The 11,619-nt window shown below is 52.0% G+C and overlaps 1 protein-coding gene and 1 non-coding gene across 2 annotated transcripts in view; both read right to left on the minus strand.

Annotated features, from left to right (window-relative positions):
- Positions 1-6,195, minus strand: part of LOC122370906 (zinc finger protein 236-like) — a 29,306-nt gene extending 23,111 nt beyond the window's left edge. The window contains exons 1-9 of the mRNA XM_043346856.1: positions 6,109-6,195; positions 5,463-5,575; positions 5,034-5,159; positions 4,487-4,723; positions 4,048-4,176; positions 3,683-3,847; positions 2,579-2,866; positions 1,706-1,861; positions 84-1,286 (exon numbers count right to left, since the gene is read on the minus strand). Coding sequence (XP_043202791.1) covers positions 84-1,286; positions 1,706-1,861; positions 2,579-2,866; positions 3,683-3,847; positions 4,048-4,176; positions 4,487-4,723; positions 5,034-5,159; positions 5,463-5,575; positions 6,109-6,172 — 2,481 coding nt within the window. The 5' untranslated portion in view covers positions 6,173-6,195. The remainder of the gene's footprint in view (positions 1-83; positions 1,287-1,705; positions 1,862-2,578; positions 2,867-3,682; positions 3,848-4,047; positions 4,177-4,486; positions 4,724-5,033; positions 5,160-5,462; positions 5,576-6,108) is intronic.
- On the minus strand, positions 3,097-3,169 carry Trnaf-gaa. Its single transcript has one exon. It is a non-coding gene; the product is annotated as a tRNA-Phe (tRNA).
- Positions 6,196-11,619: the final 5,424 nt, after the last annotated feature.

An 11,619-nucleotide genomic window follows, 5' to 3' on the forward strand; every position in this document is an offset into this window, starting at 1 on the left:
TGTCACAGCCAGCAAAAAGATGAACAAATAACTATAAAAGAAATTAATGGACACCTAAAATCGCAAATGTCCTCAGTCCTCACCTTGAACGGTTTATCCTTGGTGTGGATGCGCAGGTGTCGCACCAGGTCGTACGGTTTACGGAACTCCTTGGTGCAGAACAGACACTGGAACCACCTGCGGCGTCCCTCGTAGCGCACCCTGACCAGGTACTTCCTGCCCTGCTGGTGGGCGGCGCTGTCCGAGCCCGGGTCGCCGTCAGAGTTGGCCCAGGAGCGGCGCGCGCCGCTCGCCCAGCCCACCTTGTCCACCAGGGTGATGATGGCCGGACGGTGGCGGCCGGGATCCTCGCCGTCCTCGCTCGGGCCGGCCACGGCAGCCGCAGCGCTGGTGATGGAGGAGATGATGGAGGCTGCCTTGGCCGGGCTGATGGAAGAGGTGGTTGGAGGGACTGGAAGGCGCTCGGGGGCAGTGTCTGTAGCAGTATCGGTGGCAGCCTCAGTGACAGCAACAGTGGCAGGTTCAGTGACAGGCTGCGCTCCAGGCTCTGGGGCAGGTTCAACGTCAGCTTCTGCACCAGGTTCGGCAGTTATAGGTACAGCGGCAGGTTCAGCGGCAGTCAGCTCGTGCACCGTACGAACCACCGGCGTTACAGAGACGTCCGGCACCGGCTCCGATCCCACATCCATCTGCTGCTGCTGCTGTTGGTCGTCCTGCTGCTCAACGTGCTCCAAGTCTGGCAGCGTGATCTCTTGCGAACGTTCTCCCTCCGGCGCTGTCTGTCCGTCCTTCTCCGTCGGCCCCGCTCCAGTCCCGGCGCTGCGTGCCGCCGCAGCGGCTGCTGCGCTCGCCTTCTTCCCCACCAGGCCCGCCAGAACCGTCGGCAGATCATCATCCACAATTGAGCCCGCAATGTCAGCGATCTGCGCGTGGATCCGCTCGCGCGCCGCCTCGTTAGCCGCCGAGTACTCAAGCAGCTGTTTGACCAGGTCGCGCAGCGCTTCGGGACCGATCTCCGCGCCCGGTGGCCGCTCGTGCATTTTACTGACGTGGCTGCTCAGCACGGCGGCTGAGGTGAAGCCGCAGCCGCACTGGGAACAGACGTGCGACCGCTGCGTGGTCTCGCTCAGATTGTGAACGCGCCGCACGTGGTTGCGCAGGTTGCCTTTCTGTGCAAACGACAGCCGGCACAGCTGGCACTGGTGTGGCCGCAACTTGCCGTGCTTTGACTCGATGTGGACCTTGAGAGCGTTCTTCTGGTTAAACGCCCGGTCGCACTGTTCGCACTGAAACAGAGAGTCATGGGATATTAGAGGTATGTGCTTCTCACGGAATCTAGAAGGTCTAGTCCCAGTCTTTTGCCTGAAGTACGAGGGTAAATGAATACCCCTCGTATGAAAGGGTAAATCTTACAATTTAGTGCAAATTCACAGCATGCATTGTCCATGCTTAAAAAAAGCAAATGCATTGGAATGTTATCTACATGACAGTTGACTGTTATCTACATGACAGTTGACATAACTGCATGACTACCTACTACAATTACAGTATCTCTTAGCTGAATTAGCGCCTGGATCTCGATAAGCCAGGGGCAAAACAAATACCTTGACCACTCAGATTCGAGTACCTGTTGATATAATATAATTTTGTTCAGCCTATAGTGTAAAGCCAGTGTACGGCACCGATCCCGGCACCAGCAACCCACCTTGAAGGGCCGCTCGCCAGTGTGGATCAGCATATGCCTTGTCAGCAGGCCGGGCTTGGCGAACGTCTTCTCACAGAGCTTACAGCGCGTGCGGCCCGACGGCGTGGCCGTCTTGGGGCGGCGCCGCCGCTGTTTCACCGTTAGCAGCGACTGAACCTGTGCAGAGAAGATACAGGAGAGGAGTCGGTCAATGGAGCAGCGAGGGAACAGCCGACATGGTAAGGACACCGCGGCAATTTAACTTTATGACGTCTCTGACAGGAGACCATCAGCCGAGCAGCGGGGGAGGACTACGGGAACAGCGGGAGTCGCTGGTAGGATAACGCCGTTGGTAAACACCCCAATAAAGCTTGGTCAGTGGAGAGAGAGAGTCGATGTGATCAAGAAACACGATATTTCAATTGCCTAATTAGCGTTTAGGGGTGTGTCTACAGCGTGGTCATTTGCGTCCAAAACACGATATTTTTATTTTACTGCTGTTCAGCGCCGGCTCGTATATCGGGCGCGGCATTGGGGGCGATCCGCCAGTTTACTAGGGGTGTTGAATGACATCGAGTGTCAGGTGGCCCGCGTTTGGTCGGCGGGGAGGCACGACGGAGAGGAGAGGGCCGGCAGTCGGCGCCGAGCGGTCTCGCAGGGAGGGTCGAGGAATTGAGTGTGCGCCACTATATGAAGACCGTTGTGTGAATTGTGATAGTAACCTTATTTTGTAAGTACACATGCTCTTAACCACAATGACTTTTTTTGGCATGCCCTGGGAGATTGAAAGCGGACAGCACATCTATGCTACGGCAAATTCCAACGGCACTACGAATCATGAAGGTATGTACAAGTGAGTGGCAAGAAACCAGCCCAATGACCCCTCGTACTTACCGTCCGGTGGGCGCGCACGTGCTCCTGAAGGTCGTCATAGTTGGTGAACACCATTTTGCACTGTGTGCAGTGGAGGGAGTCGGGCGGCGGCGGCTGCCGCACCAGTACCAGCTCGGTAGTATCGGCCAGCGCCTCAGCCGCCGCGTCAGCCAGACAGTCGGGCTGCTTAGCCGGCTGCTGAGGCTGCGGGGGTCGTGCTGCCGGGGGCTCCACCGCAGGAGCGGCGGCTGATGCGTCCTCCTCGGCGGCAGGAGCCGTGTGTACGGGAAGGTGTTTGTCCAGCAGGACCTGGCCGGAGACGGACCGGTCAGTGGGTGACTGGCTGAAGTGGGAGCGGCGCCTATCGATAGAATAAATCACAGCTAACAATCGCCTGGTAGCAGCAGGAACGGGCCCGGTGATAAACATTGAAAAAGTCTAGTCATAACAAAAAATTCCACAAAACCGACGAGAAAACAGCCCCGGGCAATTACCGAACGCGCTCGCACCGCAGAGGTCCCCAAGCGCTCACTCAAAACTGCCGAAACCCGGGATCGAACCGGGGACCTTTAGATCTTCAGTCTAACGCTCTCCCAACTGAGCTATTTCGGCCACGAGCGGAAGGCGCGTGAAAGCACAACAGACCATAAAGGACATGTGTCCTTCAAATATCTTCACGTGACTTCCTTTGCGCATAAACCGCAGCCATCGAACGAAGAAAGTCATCCTACAGCCAACTATTTTGAGGCAATAGACCCCATACATGTAGGCACCAAGAGGCTCGTCGACCAGCCACAACACCCCTACGCAAGGCACCACTCACAGTCCATAGGCCCAAGATGCCTCACACCTAAGTACAGTGTCAGACACAGGAGCTCACAGAAGCAGCCGGCCAGCCATAGGGTGGAAGTTTGTGCTGAACTGGGGGCGCTCGAGCTCTCCCAATTCCACGTCGGCTTGGCTTTGGAGCCGCAACAGACGGCGGAGTTTAATGTCACCGCTAGTGCGGCGGCCGATTTGCTGTGCACGGGCACACCCAGCTCGGCACAATCCTCCATTTATGATCCCAGAAGTCCCCAGAAGTCATCCCACGGCGCTCTGAGACCGGCAGCCGGCGCCACCCACCTGCGTGGGGAAGTCCTGCTGGCAGTGCGGACACAGGATGGTCTCCTCCACCTCATGTACAGCCAGATGGGAGCGTAGAGAGGCGAACCGACGGAACAGACGGTCACAGTCGGGACACTGCAGCTGGTTCGGGTTGTGCGTGACCAGGTGGAGCTGCAGGTTCTTCTGCTCGACGAACACGGGAGGGGGAGCCGGGTCAGGCATATGCCGACGTGTGCAGGTGCTGCGGCACAGTAGAAAGATCATACACATCGCAAGATGAGACATAATCATGGACTTAGCAGCAACAAGAATGATTTTGCTTTATCATATTATGAGCCAAAAGAGACGTGTTAGGCCGCTATTGACTCTCCCATTGGACCTACCTCGAAGTTGAACTCTTCTCGGCACTTGTAACACTTGTAGGGTTTCTCGTAGTCGTGCAGCTTGACGTGGTTCAGGTAGCGCTTCCACAGATTGAACCTCTTGCAGCACCGGGGGCAAGTCCATGGTGCCTGAAGCGAACAAACGCAAATCGAACCGTCAGCTAACCCAACCAAGTATCAGCTTCAAATACACACTAGACATTTGACAGTACTGTGTGTTAACGCATAGGTTACAGTTGATGGCCAGCTTATCTGGTGGGAAGAGTAAAATCCACATCCCACAATACAGACAGAAGACGACAAACTCAGTGATGATCCCTCTAGTGCACCCAACGCGACGGCTATACCGACGTCTTCAAATTAGAGATCTCAGCTCCAGGGAGAGGTAACACACAGCCCTGAGCTCACAGATGCCACAGACCACTGCAGCGACACGTACCGGTCCCGGCGGCTCCTCCTCCGGCTCCGGCGGGTACAACCGCGGCACCCGTCCCCTGGTCGGCAGCTGCGGAACCGGGGCCGCCGGCTGCGCCTCCTGGTCCGGCTCGCCGGGATCCCGGTGGCCGGTCAGGTCGCCCGACTCTGCCAGCAGGGCCTCCACGGACGAGAGGGGCCGGCCGGCCGGCGCCGCCGGCGGCACGTCCAGCGGCACCTCCTCAGTCACCGTCTCCAGGCCCTGCGGCGCGGCGGAGGGTCAGCGTGGGGGATCAGTACAGCGGAGGGTCAGCACGGCTATCAGTCAGCGTGGCGGTCAGCTCGGTAGGCCAGTGTGGCGGTGGGTTGTACGGAGGATCAATGAGAGTGGCACTGAGCACGGATAGCACACCACCGATGGACACAGGTTCCATGGCCCACAAAACTCACGTAGCTAAGCTACACATTACGGTACGATCATAAACGACTGGTAATAAGATGTGATCTGGCTACTGGCTATCATGACAGGCCACGGGCAGCGTTAGACTTCTGTCGGCGGCGGCAGCGCCCACCTGTATGAGCTGGTGTCCAGCCGGGTCGGCGTCCACAGCATTGAAGATGCTGTGTGTCAGCAGGTCCGTGCCAACCGGCGCGCTGTTTAGCACCAGCTGGCCACCCATGTGATTCAGGAACGTCATCTGCAGAGCGACAGGCGTGGTCAGCTGTCAGCATGGCTGAGGGTTGGGTACTATGTAGTGGTGACCACAATAGGAGGTGGGACACTAGCAGAGAACAAAGCAATGTGAACGGGGTAATATGCTACATTCTGATTGAGTTAATGCGAATAAGCCGCACTTTCACTTAATGAAACATTTTATCATGCCTTCCTGAAAAAGTGGTGAATGTTCGTGTCCAAGCAAAAGTTACCGGCAAGTGGCATCCAATCGCTACCTCACTATTTTATTATACTAAGGACACAGCGAAAGCGCATTACAACTCACCGCGTCGAGCAGCACTGTGGTGCCGTCGTCGAGCTGTTTGATGACATAGCTTCCCTCCGCCGGCACCACGTTGACGGGCAGGCCCACTGTCGAGGCCAGCCCGTCCTCGCCCACTGACGGCAACAGGTGATAGTCAGCCCTATTGGTTCAGAAGATGCCAAACATAGTGGCAGAGCTCGGCAAAACTGGATAGTGTTGGGCTGGGGTTACTTTATTCATCAATGAACACTCTAAGGTGTATGATGAGGTTTTACCTAAAAATACAAGGCTTCTCTCCTCATAAATATTCGTACAATGAAAGGTTCGAGTTTTGACATCACAAACAAAAGGCATTGGAGTTCTATGCCTGAGGTCTTTACAGGTTGCACAAAGCTTACACAACTTCTGAAGTTACCAATATTTTGTTCACTATGATATAATATCATGATATCACATTGAAAATGATATCAACTACCAGTTTGACAAACAAAAGAATGGGCAATGGAACTGTGTTGTGACAAGTGGCAACAACATGTTAGCACCAATTTGATGCAAAAGCTTTCTATTCTACAGGCAGAAAATGCCACACAAAAACTGGCACAAGTCAGGAACATATTTCAAGCAAGGTCTAAATTTAGAACTGTGCAGAAAAACTGTCTACACCTACCATTGATTTGCAGGGCATTGGAGTTAACAAGATCATCAGTGGCTAAAGTCAGAACGTTCTCCATTTCAATTATTTACAGACGAGCCTGTAACAGAAAAATACATGGTTAAGTCAAGCACTGTTGAATTCAAGAGCCTCTCCACTCTCCAGTCTCCACTCCACTAGGCGCCATATACCACCACAACAGAAAAACACAATCGATCAGATAAGACGACTTTTGGGGCGTGAGTAACGAGCGAGCGCGAGAGTGGGCTCTGTAAATGTATAAGCGCAGAGTGGTACGTCCCGCTAACTTGTGCAACAAATATGAACGACCCTGCTAAGCAGACCCTTGCAATGTGCCAGCTTTGAGCACAGCCAGCCCAGCCTCGTGTGAGCAACCGAGATGTGCAAACGGCACCCAGCACGTGCGTGCAAACTGGAAATGCGAGCTACGTGCGGCGACTACAGGAGGCGGGGTCGCAGGGCTGCGGAGTCGATGGATTTTCGGCGACTCCGACTCCGACTCCGGCTTTCAAAAACCAGCTCCGACTCCGACTCCGACTCCGGGCAGAATTGTCGACTCCAACCGACTCCAACTCCCGACTCCGACTCCGCAGACCTAGCAGGGCTGCGGAGTCGACAGATTTTCGGTGACTCCGACTCCGACTCCGGCTCGGGTTTCTAAAATCGACTCCGACTCCGACTCCGACTCCGGTCACAACTGTCGACTCCGACCGACTCCGACTCCGACTCCGCAGCCCTGGGGTCGCGTTCCAATCGTTGATGACGCGGACGGCGAGGACATTAATTCGGCGTACTCGGGAGACGGCACCGGATTGCGACAGCCTCCTCAGCTGGGCCTCAGGTGTTGATCGCTGCCGCCGCGGGGAACTTCTCTGCCTTTCTGTCAACCTCCTTGCCTCAGAATCTCGTACAATGTGCTCATATCAACGTGGCAACGACCGTGGTAAAAAGCTAAAAATTAATGTTAAATTTTCAACCTCAATTTTTTGCCGTTCTAGACCAAGTAGAGTAAAATAAACACCACCATTGGATTCCCATGATTAGCTGCATCAAATAGATACCCTTTCTATACAAAAGTATCAACTTCGAAATTTGACCTTTTCTTTTTTTCTGACCTTGACCTGACCTCCAGTAAAACATAACCTAAACCAGCCCCAATGGTCGTCTAACCCACTCCATTGATGAATGTGAAATGTAAAATTGGCTACAAGACATGCATTATAAATAGCATTCACAATTCACATGACCCTAGTTTAGTTGGGTTTGTATTGTGACAAGGCATCAGTGGCCTGACCTCTGTGACCTGACCTGGTATCAGTGACCTCTTTAAACAACTTATGTATGAGGCAGCCAATGCTCTATCAATGATTTTGGATAACATGCCTTTTAGTCAATGTTATAATGCATTCCTTAGAATGCCCGTAAATAGTCAAAAATGTGACTTTGGAGTTTGGACCTGCCCTGAGACATCATCGGTTGCACCTAGGCCAATGAAAATTGTTCACAAGGTAGTGCCCCGGTGGCATTATCAAATGCTGTTTGAGCTTTCAAAATCGGTTGGTAGGTAGCTCTCCATGTTCTTAGGGGACCAAAACGCCCCCCCCCCCCCCCAGCTCCCCAGCCCAGTGCGTGGTACGGTCCGCCAATAGCTCAACAGGCCACAGGGCACGGGTTATGATACACAACAAACAGAAGCATCCCCTAAACCTAGCCCAGCCTAGCAGACAAAGGTTTGCGCACAAAGATTTGCAAGAAAATTTGACACGGATTGCCCTGGAATCAATTATCTGATGCGCAACAAACTGGAGTTGGAGTGCCAGACTGGAAAACATCCATACATTACACCGGATACCCATGGGACCCTCTTGCGCCGAAATTTGGCGCAAAACGATTTTGCGCTGAAATTTATGCGTGATTTGCGCCGAAAATGGGGTGCCTATTTGTGCAAAAATTAAGCCAATTTTATCTAAAACACAAGTGCACATTTACTGATCAAGGCTATATCAACCAGACAGAGTGTTCCGGGGCCTTGTATGCTCTCCCATGTTTGAACGTCCGAATGAGTTTTTCATTTCCATGGAAACCTAATACCTCAACACTCTTAGCGCACTCAAGCGTCATTCCGTGAAACAAAGCCGGAGCCGTAAGTTCCGGGGCCACAAAAATCGGCGGAGCAGTGTGTTCGAGGCTGGTGGGAGCCAGCGAGGGCTGGACAGCGGAGCAGTACGTGCTCCGGGCCTTCAGCCTCTATTCGGCTCATGGTGCAGACCACTGCTGGGCACCGCTTGTCCGGGCACCGCTGGCACGCCACGGGATGGAGACAGCCGATTCGGTGCACGTATTGGAGCGAGCGGCCCCACCAGTGGGCCGCAGTGGCCCGTTCTCATCTGGTGCACCGAAACAGCATCTTCTCGGTCCTCTCTGGGCATAGGGACTAGGGAGTGACGGCGTGCTCCCGAGGAGTGGCTTGAATAGTGTCTCGGACCAGTTGTTGTGCCATTGATGGGAGGCTGCACAATAAACCGCCCTGGTCAGCCAGCACTCGTTTGAGGGTAGGGCGGCCGCCTGTTTCTCTAGGTCGTCTGCGAATGACGCTTGGCGATGTTCAACAAGGTCTTCCATACCTATCTCCATGCCGAGGGCTGAGGCCTCACCTGACACCTGGGCGGCCGCTCCTCCGCTGAGTAGACTCAGGGCGGCTCGCAAGTTCGAGCACGCGACCACTGGGGTGGGGACATCTCGTTCCGAAACTTCTCCAGAGCCGCCCGCAGGGCGAATCTGCTGCTAGACTGACCAGCGTACCAGATAAATTTGGTGACCGTCTTTCACCAAAAACTTATGCGACCACCCTGCGCCGAAAAATTCGTCCGCCGCCATGCGCTGAATTCGGCGCATGCAGTTACGCCGGACGTGCGCTGAAATTTTTGGCGCAATCTCGCCACTACGCCGGACATATTTGGCATAACATGTATTTGTTCCAGTCTGGTTGGAGTGGTCCCTGCAGTTCACATTATTACAGCGGTGGAAAAACGTTCATTGAGACAAAATTAAGGAAACAAAAATGCTGCTAAAAATTACATTTATACAGAGCAGTTTAGAATCAAATGGATGAATTGAATAGAAATTGACTGCAACTAATGATGACCTTGCTGCTAATCATAGCTGTAATAATAAGCAAGTGTGTAACACAATAATAAAGATACGCGTGGAAAAGGAAAGGATAAATAGCACGCCTACCCATCAGAATACACTACTCAACCATCTCAACTTTGCGATTGTTATTGCCTATTGCCTATTTATTATTTGACAGTCGAGACACTGTAGCATTGGTTCAAATGTTTTAGCTGAACTTTGAATGACGTCATTTTCTCTTTTTTTTGCATTTACAGGATCATATTTTCGCAATTAAGAGTATGTTTACATATTTGTAGCATTTATTTGTATGAAGTTGAAGTTGAAGTTGAAGTTGTAGTGAGCTGTAGTAGACTAGGTCTATTCAGTGCTCACATCGAGCCGGACTAGGAATGAGGTCAATTGTGGTGCGAGGAGGCAGGTTCGGCAGCCCTGTGGTCTAGCCTGTTTTTAAACGTATTTGTAGATGGAGCCTCCACCACATCTCTTGGCAATTTGTTCCAGTCGTTTACTACTCTGTTTGAAAAGAACTTCAGCCTGTACAGATGGCTTGATCTGCCTTTCTTCAGTTTCAGATGGTGTCCTCTAGTGCGGTCTTCATGGTCGACTTCGAAGAACTGCTCACTATCCACCTTAACCTTCCCTGTTAGGAGCTTGTACGTTTCGATGAGGTCGCCTCGACGCAATCTGTCTTCCACGCTAAGAAGTCCAAGTTTGTGGAGGCGTTCTGGGTAGGGTAGGTTCCTTATAGGTCTGACAAGCTTTGTCGCCCTCCTCTGTACTTGTTCCAGCAGCCTGATATCCTTTGCAGTGTATGGACCGACAGCCTGCATACAATATTCAAGATGTGGACGGACATAGGTGGTGAACAGAGGCTTGAAGTTGACGAGATCGAGTCTGTCGAACGCTTGTTTTAGCATTCGGAGGGCTGACCGGCCTTTAGCAGCAGCTTTCTGACAGTGTATTGCCGGTTTTAAGTTACTTGACACGTGAACTCCTAAGTCCTTCTCCAAGGTACTTTCTTGCAGCTTTTTACTGTTTGTGCCGTCAGACATGAAGTAGTCAACATTTGGATTGCTTGAGCCACAATGCATTACTTTACATTTTGATTCGTTAAATTTCAAAAGCCATTCTTCGGACCACTTCTGCAAGGATAATATGTCCTGTTGAAGTATCTCAGCATCTTGTTGTACTTGAATAGGTCTATATATCTTGGCGTCGTCCGCAAACATTTTCATGTTGCTGCGCACAAGGTCTGGGAGCTCATTTACAAACATAATGAATAAGACAGGTCCCAACACCGATCCTTGGGGGACCCCACTGGTGACCGAGCACCATTCAGAGTGGTCTGACCCTATCACCACTCGTTGTCTTCTGTTTGTTAAAAAGTCACATATCCAAGACAGTACATTTCCTTTGATGCCATACCCAGAAAGCTTTTTCATAAGTCTCTTGTGTGGCACACTGTCAAAAGCCTTTTGGAAGTCTAGGTAAAGTATGTCAACTCCTCGTCCATCATCGATAGCTTTCGTCCAGTGCTCTAGAGCCTCGAGTAGGTTGGATTGACAAGACCTCCTGGATACAAATCCATGCTGGTGCTCGCTCAAGAGGTCATTTCTCTCGAGGTGAGTTGTTACACTCCTTTTAATTAACCTTTCCAACACTTTCCCAACTTGGCTGGTCAAGCTTACAGGTCTGTAGTTTCCTGGTTTATTTCTGTTACCCTTCTTGTATATCGGGACAATATTTGCATCCTTCCAATCCTGAGGTACTTGACCCTCTTGCAGTGACTTGTTGAACAGTTGGTGGAGAGGCTGAGTCAGCTGTTCTGCACACCTCTTCAATACAATGTTGGGAATGCCGTCAGGACCAGGTGCTTTTGGTTCGCATAGGTTGACAAGCTCATTTTTGATTGATTCAGGTGTTATTTCTATGTCTGTGATGGCTTCCTCTGGTTGCAATCGATCTTCAAATCCTGGTAAGGGAGCATCACCCTCTTCTACAAAGACAGATTTGAAGAAGACCTGCAGGGCAGCAGCAGTTTCTTTGTCACTTGAGGTCAATCTTGCTCCATCTTCAACTGCGTGTACAGCTGGTTTAACTTTCTGCTGGGCCCTGACATACTTGTACAATTTCTTTGGATTTTGTTTGACGCTTTTGGCTAATGCCGCTTCATATTCATGTCTCCGCTCCCTGATTTTGCTTGTAGCTGCATTACGCTGCACAGTGTATGCTTTATAGTCTCACTTGATTTGGTTGCAGCATATTTTTTCCAGAATTCATGTTTGAACTTCACTGCCCTGGTCAGTTCCCTGTTCCACCAGGGTGCAGCCTTCTTGCATGGTCCTTTCCTGTGTTTTGGAACTAGGGTTT

This window comes from Amphibalanus amphitrite, unplaced genomic scaffold (genome assembly GCF_019059575.1).
Source record: "Amphibalanus amphitrite isolate SeventyFive unplaced genomic scaffold, NRLGWU_Aamphi_draft 001184F_arrow, whole genome shotgun sequence".
In the NCBI taxonomy this organism is placed as follows: Eukaryota; Metazoa; Arthropoda; class Thecostraca; order Balanomorpha; family Balanidae; genus Amphibalanus; species Amphibalanus amphitrite.